General features: G+C 32.9%; 1 protein-coding gene across 1 annotated transcript; it reads right to left on the bottom strand.

Annotated features, from left to right (window-relative positions):
- Nucleotides 1-16,526: 16,526 nt before the first annotated feature.
- On the bottom strand, nucleotides 16,527-17,798 carry LOC111397867. Its single transcript, XM_023024835.1, has 4 exons — nucleotides 17,744-17,798; nucleotides 17,189-17,247; nucleotides 16,957-17,112; nucleotides 16,527-16,838 (listed from the first exon to the last, which is right to left on the bottom strand). The coding sequence occupies exons 1-4, from the start codon at nucleotides 17,796-17,798 to the stop codon at nucleotides 16,527-16,529; spliced, it is 582 nt and encodes a 193-aa protein (XP_022880603.1).
- Nucleotides 17,799-18,502: the final 704 nt, after the last annotated feature.

The raw sequence follows: 18,502 nt of genomic DNA, 5'->3' as shown, positions 1-18,502 counted from the left end.
AACCACAAATTTTCTAGTACCAGATGGGATTGAAAGAATAGGTGCTGAAGTCAGTCTTTTCTTCAATTCTTGAAAACTTTGCTCACAAGCATCTGTCTATTCAAACTTAGTACTCTTTTTGGTTAATTTCATTAAAGAAGAAGCTATTTTTGAAAATCCTTCCATAAATCTGCGATAATATCTAGCTAAACCCATAAAAAACTTCTAACCCTTGAAGGGTTTGTAGGTCGTGGCCAATTATTAATAGCCTCTACTTTACTTGGATCTATTGATGTGTCCTCACCTGATACTACTTGTCCCAAAAATACAACTCTGTCTAACAAAAATTTACATTTCTTAAACTTAGCATATAACTGTTTGTCCTTTAAGACCTGCAGAACTATTTTCAAGTGTTTAGCATGTTCTTCCTTAATAAGAGAACAAATAAGGATATCATCAATAAATACAATTACGAACTTATCGAGAAAGTCTTCAAATGCGCTATTCATCAAATCCATAAAAGCTATTGGGGCATTTGTTAACTCAAATGGCATTACCAAAAACTCATAATGACCATATCTCGTACAAAATGTTCTCTTAGAAATGTCATCTTCCTTTCTCTTAAGTTGATGGTATCCAAATCGCAAATCAATCTTCAAAAATACAGATGCACCCTGAAGTTGATCAAACAAATCATCAATCATCGGCAATGGATATTTATTTTTAATTGTCATCTTATTCACTCTCGATAGTCGATGCACAATCTCATTGTACCATCATTCTTACGAACAAATAATACTGGTACACTCGGTGGTGAAAATCTAGGTCTAATAGAACCTTTATCTAACAACTCCTGTAATTTTAACTTCAACTCTTTCAATTCAGTTGGGGCCATTCTATACGGAGCCTTGGAGATTGGAGATGTTCGTGGAATTAAATTAATCACAAACTCTATCTCACGATCTGGTGGTACCTCAGGTAAATCATCAGGAAATACCTCTGGAAATTCTTGTGCCACGGGCATATTACTAAGATTCAGATTATGTTGTGCTTCAATTGCCATAATACTCACACACCCACTATCTAATAACCTTTGTGCTTTCAATATCGATATGCTTGGAACTCTAAAACCTTTTTCGATCCCAATGAATGTAAATGGCTCATTCTCCAAAAATTGAAAGGTTACTGACTTCTTTTTACAATCTATAGTAGCTTGATATCTTGACAGCCAATCCATACCCAGAATTATGTCATAATCTCTCATATCTAATGCAATTAAATCTACATAGAGCTCTTGATTTTCTATAAGGATCACACATGCTCTTACAATCAGATTGGTTTGTTGTACGTCTCCGTATAGAATAGTTACACTATAGCTGATATCTTGTATATCAAGTGTCTTACCCAACCTCTTCACATACTCAGTAGACACAAATGAATGCGTAGCTCCAGAATCAAATAGTAAAGTGCTGGGATGCCAATGATAGAAAATTCACCTGTTACCACTGATGGATTTGTGTCGGTATCTAATCTGGTAATAGTAAGCACCCTAGCTAGTACCTTCTTCTGCTCCCTAGGGTTTGTATTACCTGGGCATGTTCTAGCAGGATGTCCCACTTTTCTACAAACATAACAAGTCCTAGTCTCTGTAGGACATGCTCCAGTATGCTGTCCACCACATCTGGGGTAAGATCATTATCCTGTTGAGGCTTTTCTTTGATTGATCCTTGGATGCTTGCCCTGATCCCATTGTTGTTGCCCTTGTCTCTGCTGAAACTTAGACTTCTGACCCTGTCTTTGGAATGTTCTTTTCCTATCATTTCTAGGCCAACATTGTCCTTGACCTTGTCTAAACTGTCATCGAGCCTCTTAAGCACGACTAGTTCTTTCTTCAGCTTGTTCAGCAACTAATGTCTTCTCTGCAATTTCAGAATATGAGACACCTTGATTTCCTACCATGCTTACATCTTTATATAGTTCTGGTCTTAGCCCCTCAAGAAATCTTCTACCTTTAGTGCATCAGTATTAACCATGTGGGTAGCAAACCTAGATAGTTGCTCAAACTTACGAATATACTCTCTCACTGTGATCCCTCCTTGTTTTAGTTGTATAAATTCATTCATCTTCATGGCTCGAACTGCGGCTGTAAAATATTTATTATGAAATAGCTCTTTAAATCTATCCCAAGTCATAGCATTTATATCTTCAATGCTACTCATCGTATCCCACTAGTGTCCAGCTCTACCTCGTAGCATAAAGGATGCCGAAACCACTTTTTCTACTTCTGAAACTCTCGAATACCTGAACATATTATCTAAAGTTCTCTACCAATTCTCTGTTGTTGTTGGATCTTAGAGGGTTTAGTTTTCTAAATCTTTCTCTAGCTTTCTCAATATGTTCAGCCCTTTGTTGTGGTTGTAAGAATTCGGCCATTTGTTGTTCTCTCCTTTCTATATGTTGTATTAATTGCTGAATTTGTTGAGATTGGGGTTCAACTAATTCGGTAAGTCTATCAATAACAACATCCTGACTGTCATCTCGAACGAACTCTGCTTGCCCTCTAGTTCTAGCTCTAATACTAGCATTTCTGGTTCTTACCATGGCTAACTTTCGTACTCCGAGATCATGTACACGGACAGTCTAAAGAATTATAACCTCGCTCTGATACCACTCTCTATCACAACCCCATTTATATAGATAACTATACATTACCCTATGTGAAATAAAGTTGATGACTCCACCTAGACATAGATTCCACATAATTTTTTTCACTTGATAAAATGACATAGGCATTTTCAAAAGTATGTCCTTATTTGTTAACTCCAAATCACTTGTGACGATCATATATTATATCGAAACTAAAATCATATCATCATAATCCTACATATATATTTTGAGGTTATAAACATGTCTACAGGCCATGTCAAAAGATATATAACGTAGGATCCCCAACATATAACACAATAGAGCATAAGCTCAAAATAATAGCCCATAAAATAACCCTGTAGGTCGTCATCCACGTACATCGAACTCTAGAATCCTGTAAGAGGCCCACAGCTAGCCGTGCTCTCTATATAGTTCCATGCTCACCTACAATGCAAGAACTACATAAGTCAATGCTTAGTAAGTAAAAATCATGCATGTCATGAATATGAATAATAATGATATATGCCACTATGCCATTTACTTTAAACATCACGATAAAGATGAATCATATTCCAATATTTATCAAAGTCGACTTGAAATCATTTCATTTTAAATCTTTCATTTCATTGGGCCCTTGATCCACCTCTATGCACCAGATAGAGCCCTGTATAATATTAATATCAATAATCAAATGGCCAATATGAAATCGACACAGATGAGTGGACCATCCTCTTGTGACCACCAGAGGCCCATCTCCTAACTCTACCTATGACCACTCAAGAAGTCTTCCACCTGACAGCGCCAATAATCATAATATCACAAGGGCACAATCAAGTGGTCCATCCTCCCATGATCACCAAAGGCCCATCCCCTGTCTACATTTGCAATCACCCAGGAAGTATCACCTCGATGCCAAACATATCATAGAAGTATGTCTTACATGCCTCGATACCCTAGTAGTGGTCAATAAAATATTTATAAAGAAAACTCACTTTGAAATCATGTTTCGCATGCATGATTTTCAACCATGATCACATGTCGTGCATGTATATGAAAATGCTCATAAATGACATATTTAATGAAAATCGATGTCAATAGGTTCCGCAACCTCATACTCAATGATCATAACCATCATATGATGTGCTATAAGCTTCTTATCAAAGTTATGTAAATATTCCAATATTACCCTATCACAAATATTAGGTTCTTGCATCGCAATTGGAAATAGATTTTTACTTACCTTTCGCCTTTATGTGTGCAAGCTTCTACGGAGTGTATATCAATTTCCTTTTCCGCTCAACGTCAAAAAATGGCCTGTATTACCATCTGATATTAAAGACAATCCTCCATTTAATAATCTTAACACACACAATCCCAAAATACATCCATTAACGCCAAAACAATTTAGACGAAATCATTATTTCAAGTTACTGATGGCATTATAAAATAATCCCATAAATCTCACTATTTCTCAAGTCCAATTATGAACGTTAACGTCATCAAATTGTTGTCATTAACCTAGTACTCATTAGAATTTATTTTCTAGGGCCAAGAGATCGTTAATGGACATAAAATGTTGAAATCATGTTAAATATCCAAATTGACAAAATCTGTTTTTAGATTTTCATTATCGTCCAATTATTTTTCCAATCCTTTTTCACCTCATTATATTTGGATCAATTTGTGACATTTAAGATATATACTCATCCTACATTAAGTTCTTAGGGAGTAGACACAAGATTGATGCCTTAAGGTTGAAGAAACTGAGTGTTAAAATGACAAACATCTTAAGCACGAGGTGTTCAAGCATGAAGTGGTCACTTGTAGTATAATTTGATTTTATATCTATCTTTGTAGGTACAAATCAAGTATCCTTGGCTTATTTTGATGTGTTTACAATCCAATTCACTTTCCCTAAGATCCCAAAATATATTATAGAGCTAATTCCCCAACCGTTCATTAAATGACTTACCCGATTGACTCCCGATTCTCGACCGATTTCAACAATTCGTACCTCAATATTTATAACATCATAGGAAACATATATTATTGCATCGTGATCATGACACATCATGCCTCATGTCCCAAATATGTCAATTACCTATCTAGAGTTTAAGGTGACCTCGATCAACCAAATGGAAAACTTGAACCTTTGTCGATACTAATTTTTGACATTTTCGATTTTCCATTACTTACCAAGACAATCTCCAACATTTAGTTAACCTAATTTTCTATCATAGCACAATGTAAAGTTCAACACATGGGTCAAAGAGTCAAAGATTATCACCATATAATAATTTTAAAGATTCGATGATCGAATGCACCGTTTTAAGAGAAAGCAATTAGGAAATTGATGTAAATGACAATGTAATTAGCATAAAATGTATGAATCATATTGGCCATATGTATAATGTGATGCTCGGGGTATTACATTCTCTCCTCTTTATAAAATTTTGTCCTCGAAATTTTCTTACCAAAAAGTTCAGGATATTTAACCCGCATTTCATCTTCTCTTTCCCAAGTAGCCTCTTCGGTTAACTGATTCCTCCACAATATCTTAACTAATGGATTTTTTCTTGCTTCTCAGTTGCTTTATCTCTCGTTGAAGGATCTCTATCGATTTTTCTTCGTATGTCAAATCTGGTTTTATCTTTATTGGCTCATTCTTCAATACATGAGATGGATTTCCTTAACATAGATACATGGAACACATTGTGCACTTGGGACATTGATGAAGGAAGATCAAGCTTGTAGGCAACATTTCCAATTCTCTCGATAATAGAAAATGGACCAATGTATCTTGGGCTCAATTTTTCTTTCTTTCCAAGTCGCATAACCCCTTTCATCAGCGCTACCTTCAAAAATATTTGGTTCTGACTATGAATTCTAGCATTCTTCTTCTTCGATCTACATAGCTTTTCTATCGATCTTGAGCAATTTGCATTCGTTGACGTATTTACATCACAACTTCAGCCATTTCACGAATTACATTTGGTCCTAGCAGTTTTCTTTCTCCAATATCATCCTAATAAACTGGAGATCTACATTAGAAAATTGATGCAAATGACAATGTAATTAGCATGAAATTATGAATCATATTGGCCATATGTATAACGTGAAGCTCAGGTTATTACACAAATTAATAATTGGCGACCCATCAAAAGGTATCATTACGAGAACCTCCCATAAAAATCACTTCAGTAGTTGCGCATTTATTTCTCAAATCGAACCCAAGAATTTCAAACAAGCCGATTTGATGAGTTTTGGATTCTAGCGATGCAAGAAGAATTAAATCAATTTGAAAGAAATCATGTTTGAGACTTAATCGCTAGACCAAACAATTAAACCGTTATTGGAACAAAATGGGTCTTTAGAAACAAAAGAGATTAAAATGGAATAATTGTGCGTAACAAGGCTAGATTAGTGGCCCAATGTTACAATTAAGAAGAAAGTAACGATTTTGAAGAAATGTTTACACTCGTAGCTAGATTAGAATCCATTTCGAATGCTTCTTGCATTTACATGTCATAAATGTTTTACACTTTATCAAATGGATGTTAAAGTGCATTTTTAAATGGATTTTATTCAAGAAGAAGTTTTTGTTGAGCAACCTTCAAATTTTAAAGATCACAAATATCCTAATCATATTTTTAAACTTAGAAAAGCTTTTTATGGTTTAAAACAAGCTCCTAGAGCTTGGTATGAACGTTTGAGTAAATTTATACTCTCAAACAGTTTTTCAATAGGTAAAGCGGATACTACACTATTTGTTAAAACTCATAAGGAAGATATGATTATTGTTCAAATTTAAGTTGATGACATTATTTTTGGAACAACTAACATCCATCTTTGTGAAGAATTTTCAAAATGCATGAACTTGGAATTTGAAATGAGAACGATGGGAGAACTTAAATTCTTCCTTGGTATTCAAATTAAGCAAACAAACGATTGAATTATTTAAAATCAAAGTAAATACATATCGGATATGCTCAAATGATTTGAGATGGAAAATTTGAAACTAATAAACACTCGCATGTGCTCATCCTCCAAATTGGACAAAGATGATCAAGGCACTTCCGTTGATGTAACTAAGTATCGAGGTATGATCGGGTCCCTTCTTTATTTAATTGCTAGTAGGCTCGATATTATGTTTATTATGTTTAGTGTATGTCTGTGTACTAGATTTCAATCTAATCCTAAGGAATCATATCTTAAGGCCGTAAAATGAATCTTTAGTTATCTTAATGGTACTCAAACCGACTTTGGTATCCAAAAGGAACTCACATTGACCTTTTTAGCTATTCGGATGCCGATGGGCCGGTTGTCAAATCAATCATAAAAGCACTAATGGAGTATGTCATTTTCTAGGTTTTGTACTAGTATCATGGTTTAGTAAGAAACAAAATTCCGTAGCATTATCAACAGTCGAAGTTAAATATATCTCAGCCGCAAGTTGTTGTGCACAAACACTTTGGACGAAATGAACTCTTTGTGATTATCTTTTGTCTTATGATCATGTGCCTATTTTGTATGATAACACAAGTGCCATCAACTTATCTAAAAATTCAGTACATTGCGAATTCAGATTTTTAAAACACAATAGAAGCCATTTTCTTCCCACTCTTTTCCTCTCCTTCGCAATTCTCCCTCACATTTCACTTGATTCTCACCACTTTATCATTCCACTTCATCAATTGTACTCCAAATCCATTAACCCACTCAATCTTCATTTTTCTCTCGCTCACAAATACAATTTTCTCTCACGTTTTTCAATTTTTCCCAAATTCGTGCCCTAACTCCCAATTCTCTATATATTCTTCACTTCATACAATGCCAAGAGGAAAGCTAGCTGGAAAGAAGACAAAGACAACAGAATGATAGCCTCCAACTCCTTCCTCTGACGAAAAAATGGATTTTGAGCCCAAAGTGCCGATAAATCCGTTTGAGAAATCCTCCATTCTACTAGGTAAAAATGTTGATTTTGCAAATTTTACTATTGAAGCTCCTACTTTTCATATTGAAGATTTTTTTGGAGAAAATGGGATGGGTTTTGATTTGTTCTTTAGAAGAAAATGCTTACCCTCAGCTCATAAAGGATTTTTACACAAAAATGGTTATCACACCACCTTCGGATAGTCTTTCATGCTTAATTAAAAATGTGCAGGTCACCGTTAATAAAGCTCTCATTTGAGACCTTCTTAACCTTGAACCATGTAATACCCAAGTGTTTGTTCACAAAGCTTATCTGACTTTAGAAGGGTTTAACTCGAGTGATGCATGCCGCTGAGTGACGGGAAAAGATTTTAAAAACATTACAAAAATTAGTGCTAATCAACTCACCTTACCTTGCAAAGTATTGCAAAATATAATTTCTCACATTATACTACCTAGGAAAGGGCATAGGGACGTGGTTACTTATTTTGAATTGTTTATTCTCGATTCATTTCTAGTTGGCCGTGAGTTAGATTTTCCGACCATTGCCTTAGGCCTTATGAAGCTTATCCACACTTCACGTTATACCAAAGCTCTACCCTATGGAATGCTTTTAACCAAAAATTTCAAACACTTCAATGTCTCTCTTGATGGTGAAGGGATAGTCAAACCTTGTCCCATCTATACAATCAATATTCAAACCTTCAAACATATGAAAAGTTATAAAACACAAGGCCAATGGGTGGCTTACACCAAAGGGTTCGACCTTGCCTCGGGTCCTTCAACATTGCCTTTTGAAGAAGAAGAAGAGGTGGCAGACGAAGATGTTCCATTACCTTCACATCCATCGTCCATTCTGACCTCGGGTGCCCCTTTATCTTTTTCCCATGGTTTCACTTTCATCGAGGGTCACTTCAACCTTCTAAATGGGTGTCTCGACTCACTCACCTCATTAGTTCATCAAATCCAAGCTCGACAGGACGCCATTCTTGCACAACAAGTGGAAATGCAGGCTCAACAGAACGCATTCTATGATTACGTCTATGCTCATTTTCCTCCGCCGCCTCCCCCAGTACCTTATTGCTTCTTTTGGCATTTTGTCTTGTAGACACTAACTTTGGATATTTTGATTTGTGGCAACTTATTTTGTTGTTGACTTGTAGAACCTTGCTCTTTACGTATTCAACGCCAATGGTTATGATTATGTATTTACATTTTTCATGCTTCATTGTTCTTTTTGCTAATGTCAAAAGGGAGAAAATACATGCATGAAATGAGATGATATAATACGCATGCTTAACCTGTATAAGAAAGGGGGAATACATGATAGGAGAACTATTTGTTAACATATGCTTTTGCTTATTAAATTTGTTATATATCATCTCTTGTTTTTTATAATCAAAAGGGGAGAAATTGTTAACCTATGGTTGACTTCACGTTTTGATTATAACAAACAAATTGCTTATATAGTTAACAATCGCGTTTGAGTGATTATAGAAATTGTGGCAAGCTTGATCAAATGAAGATGAAATGATTGCCTTTGGAATACTCGCAAAAATGAGCAATGCAAGACGAGATAAAAGCCGAGCATATACAACAAATCAGTCAAGACAAACATTGAAGTCATTAAATTTAGATATCTTGAATTCAAGTGTAAAGGTAAAATGATTTAAAAATTGGCAATATCATTTGAAGCTCAAGATGAATTTTTATGCATAAGGAAAAATGACGTTTCAAATATTTTCACATGCAAAATTATTTTTCAAAGGTATGAACTTTAGTGCATATTTGGGAAGTGTCGAAAATCTTGAAAGATAAGTTTTAAAAATATTCTTCAATAGATCATATTTTTCCAAACAATAGAAAACATTTTGTTGAAACATTTGGTCGTACCGGACGTTCCAGTAAACCTAGCGGACGTCCGGTATTACCAGTTTGTCCAATGGTCTAAATAGCAACCGTTCTGATTTCTAGCTAAACGAATAGTTGACCGTTCAATAAATACTGGACGTCTGGTAGTAGTTGTCCGGTAGGACAAAAATTTGATTGTTTTTACTACTATAAATACCCGATCAATCTGCATTCAACGTAAGAACTTCTAAGAGCAAAAACATAAGATAACATTGATCTTATCTATTTAATTTTCAATCTTTGTTTATCTCTATCATTCTATTCATTTTAGAAAAACTTTTGATTGATTTAACTTTTGAAAAATCATTTTACTCATCAATGTATTTCTCATCTAACTCTTGAGCTTCATTTATTGCTATTTCTTTAAGAGTTAGCCTACTTCTCTTATCATACTCAACTTTGAATACATCATCTCCTATAAGAGAAGTTTCAATTTGTAAATCCTTTATTTGTAAACTTGAGGGTCGTGTTGAGGTCCTGTAAAGCTCAACATTGTAAAAGGATCGGTGCTCCTTGTTTGTAAGTCACCGAAAGCTTTGTAAGGATTAAATTGCATCATAAATCAATCATATTTAGTGGAAAATGCCTTGCTCATGATAGAGAGCTTGGTAGCGGGGGACGTAGATAAATATAAAAGGATCGGTGCTCCTTGTTTTCTCTATCTCTTTTACTTGTTATTTTTGTTATGTTCTTTGCATTCGTCTACTTAGTTTCACCTTTGTGCATATTCACCTAACTATTACATTCGCTTGCATAATAACCTTAAAACTTGAAATTAATTGTGAAAAGGTTTTAAAAACCAATTCAACCCCCTCTTGACTAGTCAATCTTGGCCTTTTAAACTTGACTAATTTCACTGTTTTGAATTCATCTTTCGTTTACAACCACACATTCTCCCAAAAAGGGGCTAATTACTGTCTCCCTGTCTACATTTTAAAAATTTCTCTCTCTCTCTCTCTCTCTACTACATGTACAATTATATACAATCTATCTTTCTCTAAATTTTGAAAAAGAAATTGATTCTCTATCTACAAAACTCTCTATTTCTACAGCAAACAAATTAATACATATATACATCCGTCCTCTCCTTCTCCCTCGTCAACCTCGTCGAAGCTATTTGATCTTGTTTGTGCGGTAGTTCTAGTGCTGGTGGCTTTATGGTGTTGTAGATCTGCACGGTGGTAGTGAGGTGGTTAGATCTACGAGAGGTGGTGATGCAATAGTAAACTATAGGATGGTGGTAGTGGTGAGAATCTGCGATGGGATGGGGTGCGACAGATGTGTGGTGCGCTGTTGAAGAAGGTAAAGGCTATAATAATAGTCTTTCTGTCTCTCTATGGTTGTCAAAGTTGGTGGGTGGGAAGGGATGTTGTGAAAACCAATGACTACCGCACAATTATGCAATGGTGGTGCAAGGATCAATATTTTAACTCGTTTGTGGGATATAGGTGGTAGTGCAGTGCACGAAATGGTGGTTGTATAGAGCAGGCAATTCTAATGGTGTTGCAATTGTTGTTTTGAGAATGGATGTACAGATCTACGTGGTGGTGATGAGGCGGTAGCAATGTTTGGGTGGTCCTAGTTTGATGTCGTGGTGGTGGGATGGAATAGGTGGGATGAATTTGGAGAATTGTGACCAATTCTTGGATAATTGTAACCAATTAAATGAATAAATTGTGATTAATAAATGATATGTGACATAAAAATGTATGATTTGCTAAATTTGTAAATGCGACCTACAATTTATGTCCTTTTGACCAATAAATAATTTGTTATCAATTAATTTGATAATTTGTGTTTATGAAATAAGTTGTGACAAATTAATTTTATAAATTATGATTGAGAAATAACTTGTAACTGATTAATTTGATAATTTTTTACTAAAATTTGTGATTTGTAATCAATAAAGCAATCATAATCAATTAATTTGATAAATTGTGATCGATAAATAAGTTGTTACCAATAAAATTTGTGATTTGTAGCTGTAATATTCTATGATTGTTATGTAACTATGACCATAACCTATATGATGTTGTGATCTTAATATATTTAATTACCTATTTAATTAATAAAATATATTAATTTTTAATTTAATTAATACCACAAAATTTTTGGAAGTAAAGTGTAACGAATTCCTTGCTTTAAGGGTGAATCTTTTTAAATGTCTATCATTATCTAATATAGATATATTACATAAAATTTCAATATAATAATAACAACCTATTTTTAACTTATTTTTGAAAAAGAAAATCTCTAATTTGTCAAAGTTGAAATTGTATCTTCAAATTTAGGAAGTTATGTATTTTTCCCTATAATAAAATTATTATTATTATTATCGTCATCATCTTCGGGTTTATTTTTGGTAAAACTAACCAGTAATATATAGCATTGAAACAATTATGCTTGATTTACTGAAATCATAAAAATTACAGTTTTTTAATTAAATTCTAACTTATTAGTGGATTAGTAAAACCAAGATTTTTTATTTAATAACTCCAAATTAATACTGAAGATATTTTGTGGACTATGAATACACATAATTTCTAGAAAACGCTAAAAGAATTTTTCATATTTTGCACTTTAGAAAAATTGATTCTAAAAAATTGTTTTGCTCAACTATTGTTCTGGAGTAAATATGAGGGTTGTGAAAATCGGTTGTGATTGCTACACAAGTACTTCAATTGCTGTACAAGTTATTCCATTGTTGTATACTATGATTAATTTTTCATAGATGTCACAGCAAATGAAGACAATAATTTCACTTCATGACATCATGTTATCATTAGTTTCGATCGATAAGCCTTCTTAGTTTCTACATTTTATTTTTAGAAAATGTATCTACAACTAACTTTTGTCCTACTATCTAAAGTAAAAATTTATAAGAGGTTTTCGATTTTACTTGACAATTCTTAAAGAGGTTGGTGTTATTGAATTTGAAAAATCTATTGTTATTAGTCCTAACAAACCTACTGATGAGGAAAAAGGACTTAGTTGGTCGGGAAATTAGATTAGGAATTGATTGTCTTTAGAATTATATGATGTTTAATTACTAGCTTGTAAATTTGCTAAAAAATATGGAATTCATAAGAAAAAAGACACAACTGAAGATGCTGGAACTAAAAAATGTAGAGAAAATTTTTTTATTTTTGAAATTGATGATATTAGAACTATAGTTAGCCAAGTTGAGGAAATAAAAATTATTATTCCTAAAATTATTGTTGAGGAGTAAAATCAGTGAGGGTTTTCAATTATCTTCTATTTTTGAAAAATTGTTCCCTGCTTGAAGAGTGTATAAAAATAATTTGAAACACAAGAGAAAAGAAATGTCTTTCTGAGGTCTGATCATAGAAGAGAGAGAGAGAGAGATTTTGGGTGCCAATGTTAATCTTATTGAGGAAAAATCTATTGGTAAGGATTCTTTTAGGAATTTTAACAAGGGCCAAAAGTTTAAGTACATAAATAATGGAAAGAAAATTGTAGGAAAGAACACACAGTATAAACCCCATTTTACGAATAAAACTACTGTTGATTGTTCTATTTATGGTAAACCAAGTTACATTATAAAGGATTACAAACATAGAAAAGGAAACGCTATGAAGAATTGGACGCATATAGTAGAGGATGAAAACTTCTCTACAATGGTGACATGAGTAAGTCTAATAAACAAATTGACAGACAAGTGGATAGAATCTGGAGCTATCAAGCATATTTGTTGCTTGATAGGTACATTTTCTTCATTCACTCTTGTTAGTGATGGAGAATATCTTTTCACGTGAAAACTTTTTTCTAGAAGTTTAAAAGAAAAAGAACTGTGACAAGGGTTACTTCTAAAAATGTCCTTAGTTTGAAAGACGTTCTCGATGTACATGATACTAAGAAAATATAGTCTCTAGTTATATATTAGTCAAAAGGTTATTTTTTTTTGGGAAATTATATACAGATGAGAGTGTGTTTAAACTTAATGTTTCTGAAATTAGTAATAAAGCATCTACTTCATAGCTATTGACTATATGAAGTCAAGTGAGAATATTGCTCACTTATTAATCAAAAGATTAGCTAGAGGGCTAGTTCAAAAAAATGAAGGGAACATGGTAAAGCCTATTAGAAATTAGATCACTTATAACTGAAACCCAACCTCACGACTAGAGATCCCAAATATAAAGTTCAATGGGACAACAAAGTTATTAGAGTTGTCCGTGGGGGTACTCATTAGATTTATTCCAAACCCCTTCTTGTGATAGTAGTATTACCAATTGCATTGATTCGAGGATGAGCTAATGTATTCAATTCTTTCTATAGCTATTTTTCAGTGGAGTGATTAGATACAATGCACTTTTAATAGAAGCGCCTATTTGAGTGTAGAAGTTGTGTTGCTTCCTACGAGTATTGACGCTAATTCTCTAGATCACTCAAAGAAACTAAGAAAGTTCATGGATGAAATGAAAATGACCATAAGAACTTAGATGATTATCTTATAAGTCATGTGTTTGTTCTATTGTCTAAGTTTGAAACAATAGTTATAAAGTTCAATACATAGTGCACTCTACAGTTGACAAATTTGATAGAATATACAATACCAAGGTTCAATCAAAAGACAACAAAGCCTACATGATTTTTTCTGTACGTCAAAATAATATTTATATTTATTTTTTTAATGTGGAGGATTTTACGATATATCACATATAATATTTGAAAGAAATAATAGAATTAGAATAGTTGATTGAGTGAAAAAAAAAAATTATGTGGGAGATCAATTGTTCGAATCACACTCAACCTAAATATATAAAATTATATGATTGGGCCTGGGGCTTCTTTGATTAAAATAAACTTGTATTACAATGTTTTAATCAGTTTCGATTTTATTTTTTGGTCAAACTAAACAATAATATAAAGTAGTTGAAACATTTATTGGATGATTTTTTAAACATAAAAACCATTATTTTTTAACTAAATTCTAACTTATTAATGGAATAATAAAACCAATTTTTTATTTAATCAATTTAGAATTAATATTGGAAGTTATTTTTTGAGCTATATATACATCTTTTTTCTGGAAAAGGATACATAATTCTTTCATCTTCTACACATAAGAAAAATTGATTCTAAAATTTATTTTGCTCAAATACTGTTATGAAGTGAAATTTGAGAGTTTTAGAAACTGCTTGTGATTGCTGCACAAGTGATTTGATCATTTTATGCTCACGATTATTCAAAACGATCATAGCTGTTAACATGCAATTTCACTTTAGGACATTGTGCTGTCACGAATCTCAACTGATGAGTTTTCTTACTTTTTGCAATTTATTGTTTCAAAAATGTATCTACAACTAATTTTATTCCTACGCAGACATCATGCAGATTGTAGAAAGGGAGAGGCATCAGACCTCTCAGTGTCATTGACTACTTAAATTGGTACGTGGTTCCTCTTGTAGAAGAAATCAACAGGTGTAACGTAAGATGATACAAAAGCTAAGCATTGTGGCCTAGCATTGAAGGGTTCTCGAACAAAAAACGTGACAGAATTCGACAATCTATTACAGAAAAAAGAAACAAGACTCAGCGTGATTTAAATGGTAATGCCATTTTTAAAGCTGCATTCTATTATAATACTTATTGTTTTAACATGATATTCAAATTAAATTGCAAAAAAAAATGTCTCTGACCTCGAATGCCATACAAAAACATTTTGAATATTTTGATTTCTATGTACATACAGTAGTGAAAGGACTGAGGGTGTCTTTCATATACAATGAGAGGTATGGAAGCATGTGATTTCGAAATAGCGTTTGTTCTTGAAGTGTACTTTTATTTATCTAAATTCAAGCTTCAAATTATTAATCTAGTAAAAATTATCCAAAAATTTTCAACCGAACTCTGAATAAATTCATTGATCATTACAGTCAATTGTAAATCCTGTTGGCAAGTAGTGTTACTTTGGCATAATTTTGAGTGGGACCATTTCATCATTTTTGAAAAATCAAAATAGATGCATGCTCTCATTCACGAAAATATCGAATTTATATATTTACTTAATTATTGATGCTTGGGTCAATGAGAAATTAAATTTCAAAGTTTACCTGTTGGAAGTGGTTTAGGTATTGGAAAGAAAACAATTGTATCTTGTCCCATATAAGAAACATAATAAGATGATGATTAATTTATACATGGAAATATTTTATGAAATGCAATTATGTGCAGCATACAGGCTCTCTAAGTTAGTGCAATGAGGTGCAAACTACAAATCAAATTAGCACCTCGAGCTATTGAATTCATACGCACGCGCTTATACGAACGTCGAACCAAAATTTGACCCATTAGTAAAATAGCTAATTTAATGCTCTATTTCTACTGTCTCTCCAATCTATCATAAAAGAAAGACATTCACAAAACCTCAATCACTGACGGTAAACAGGTCAATCTGTTTTAAGGACGTCATATTTACACAAGCTTCAGTTTTGTCATTCCGTTTTCCCATTTAGTTGTGAATTTTTATCCTTGCATTTGTTATTTTAAGTACTAAATATATTTTTGTATTATGTGTTTTATTTAACAAATCCCATATCAACTAAATTATAAGTAAATACATAAATAATTTGGTTAGTCTTAACAAGATTGACCATATGAAAGTGAATTAATTTAAATGAACAATCATCCGTCTAAATCTCAAGCGAACTTTCGAATTTCAAGATAATATTTTAGAATGAAGCACCATCTTGCGGGGCATGTCAAAGGAAAATGAAATTTGTGCTCTTTAAGAATAAAACAAAGTTTTATTCCATTGATTGAAATAGGAGTAATCAAATAACACCAGATTCAATCTTTGCCTTAGTAAAATGCCTATCAACTTTCACATATTTGGTTTCATCAAGTTGAACTAGATTCTGTGCAATGCTAATCAAAAGCTTCAAAGGAATCTCAGTTGGTTTCTTCAATTCTTCCAAAACTAGACTTAGCCATAGAATTTCATAAACACCAAGAGCAATTGTTCAAAATTCAGCTTCTACATTGCTTCTAGATAAATTATTTTGTTTTTTACTTCACTAAGTTACTAGATTACCCTATCCATAGGTATAATATAATGATGTATATCTTTTATCAATCACAAATATTGCCCAATCTGCATCAATGTAAACTTCAATCCCTCGATGCTCATTCTTCTTAGAAAATAATCCTTTTCCAGTAGTTCTGTACATAACATCAAGATATTCTTCATATAGAGTATGCATAAACCGAATAACCATATTGATAGCGAAGGCGATATCTGGACAAGTATGAGACAAGTAAATTAACTTTCCTACCAATTTTCGATATCTTGTATTATCTACTGGATCAATTACTTTCTCCAGGTTTATATTAGGATCCATTGGATTCTATGAAGGTATGCACCCACATCATTCAAGTCAACATATATTTTCTTTAGGATACAACTATTCCTTTCTTGAATGGAGAAACTTTCATCCCAAGAAATTAACTCAGAGTTCTCAAAACTTTTATCTCAAACTCAAATGATAAGTGCGTCTTCATTCTAGTAGTTTCATCCAAGTTATCTCGAGTAAGGATCATATCATCAACATATACTCTTAACATTGAACTGAACGTTTTATGAACATAGTATGGCCTGTTTGTCCCTGATGATAGCCTTATCTTTTAAATGATTGAGTAAACTTATCGAATCAAGCTCAAGAAGACTATTTGTGACCATAAAAGGATTTTTTTTCACGTTGCATGCTCTAGAACCGATGTTTTCTCCAAAGCCAAGTAGAGAATCCAAGTACCTTTCTATAGGAGAAATTGTTATAATCATAATCATCAGATCTTTTATGTTGGATCATCAAGAAATTCAAAAAGGATAGTGAAAGCGCACCTCAATCAGACATGGTTAATGCAACAGTTGAATCTTACAGTTTTGTCTTCAAATCAACACGTAAACCTTAATTCTCTCTGGTGATGGGAGGCACAACAAAATGAGCAAATCGTGTGATTTGGAGACTATAACTGTATTTATATATTGTAGCCCTTTGATCTAATTTGGCCCATCGTAGAATTAGGAACCTAGGCCTATTCTCTATACATAAAAGACCCACATTTTAATTGGATGCATTAAAATCCAAAATACTGGAGGCTTATTAGATCACTTTAACTAGGCTTAACTAAATCTGATAGCCTTTGATTTAATACACAATAATTCACACATATAAGTCCACATGATTATTTAAAATTCCTTACACTTTCTTTTTCAAATCACCATTTAGGAATATATTTTTTTACATCAAACTTTTATAAGAACCACTCCGGATCACAGCAACATATAGAGGGTGTTTGAGAGTCATTTTTACGTAAAAATGCATTTTAGAATAGTAAATTGATGAGAAATGCGTGGTTGAAAAATAAGGAAATTTTTTTTATCTACGTGTAATATTATTTTAATGAAGAATGTGTGATTGAAAAAAAGAGAGAAAAATGCATTTTGAAAAAAAATGAGTACCAAACGGGGCCATAATAAAATCCTAATTGTGTTCAACTTGCCACTTGTGCAAGTGTCTAAATAATTAATACCACAAGTTTGGGTAAAGCCTTTAGCGACCAATGTAGCTTTGCACCTTTCCAATGAGCCATTGGAGTTATAGTTGATAGTGAAGACCCAAATACAGCCAACAGTGGATTTCCCATTAGGTAAGGTCATCACTTATGTATTATTCTTTTCCAATGCATTCATCTCTTCAAGTACTGCTTCTTCCGCTCAGGAACATTTAGAGCTTTTTGCACACTTTTGGAACTTCTACAATTGAAAATTGAGAAATAGAGAAAGCAAAAGATGGAGACAAACTATCATTAGACACAAATTTAAAAATAAAATATTTAATACAAGATCGAATACCCTTTCAATGAGCAATAGAAGTGCCCAGAATTTCGAACGAATAAGAAGGAAATTTTTTTTCTTTCAGTTTCGAGTCTATTTTCACGGAGAAGTAATATGATGTTGCAAAATGGGATGTTCTTTTCCTTAATTGTTGTTCTTCCTTGTGTAGAAAAT

The sequence above is a fragment of the Olea europaea genome, chromosome 7 (genome assembly GCF_002742605.1).
Source record: "Olea europaea var. sylvestris chromosome 7, O_europaea_v1, whole genome shotgun sequence".
Lineage (NCBI taxonomy): Eukaryota > Viridiplantae > Streptophyta > Magnoliopsida > Lamiales > Oleaceae > Olea > Olea europaea.
This window is presented reverse-complemented; position numbering and strand designations above follow the sequence as displayed.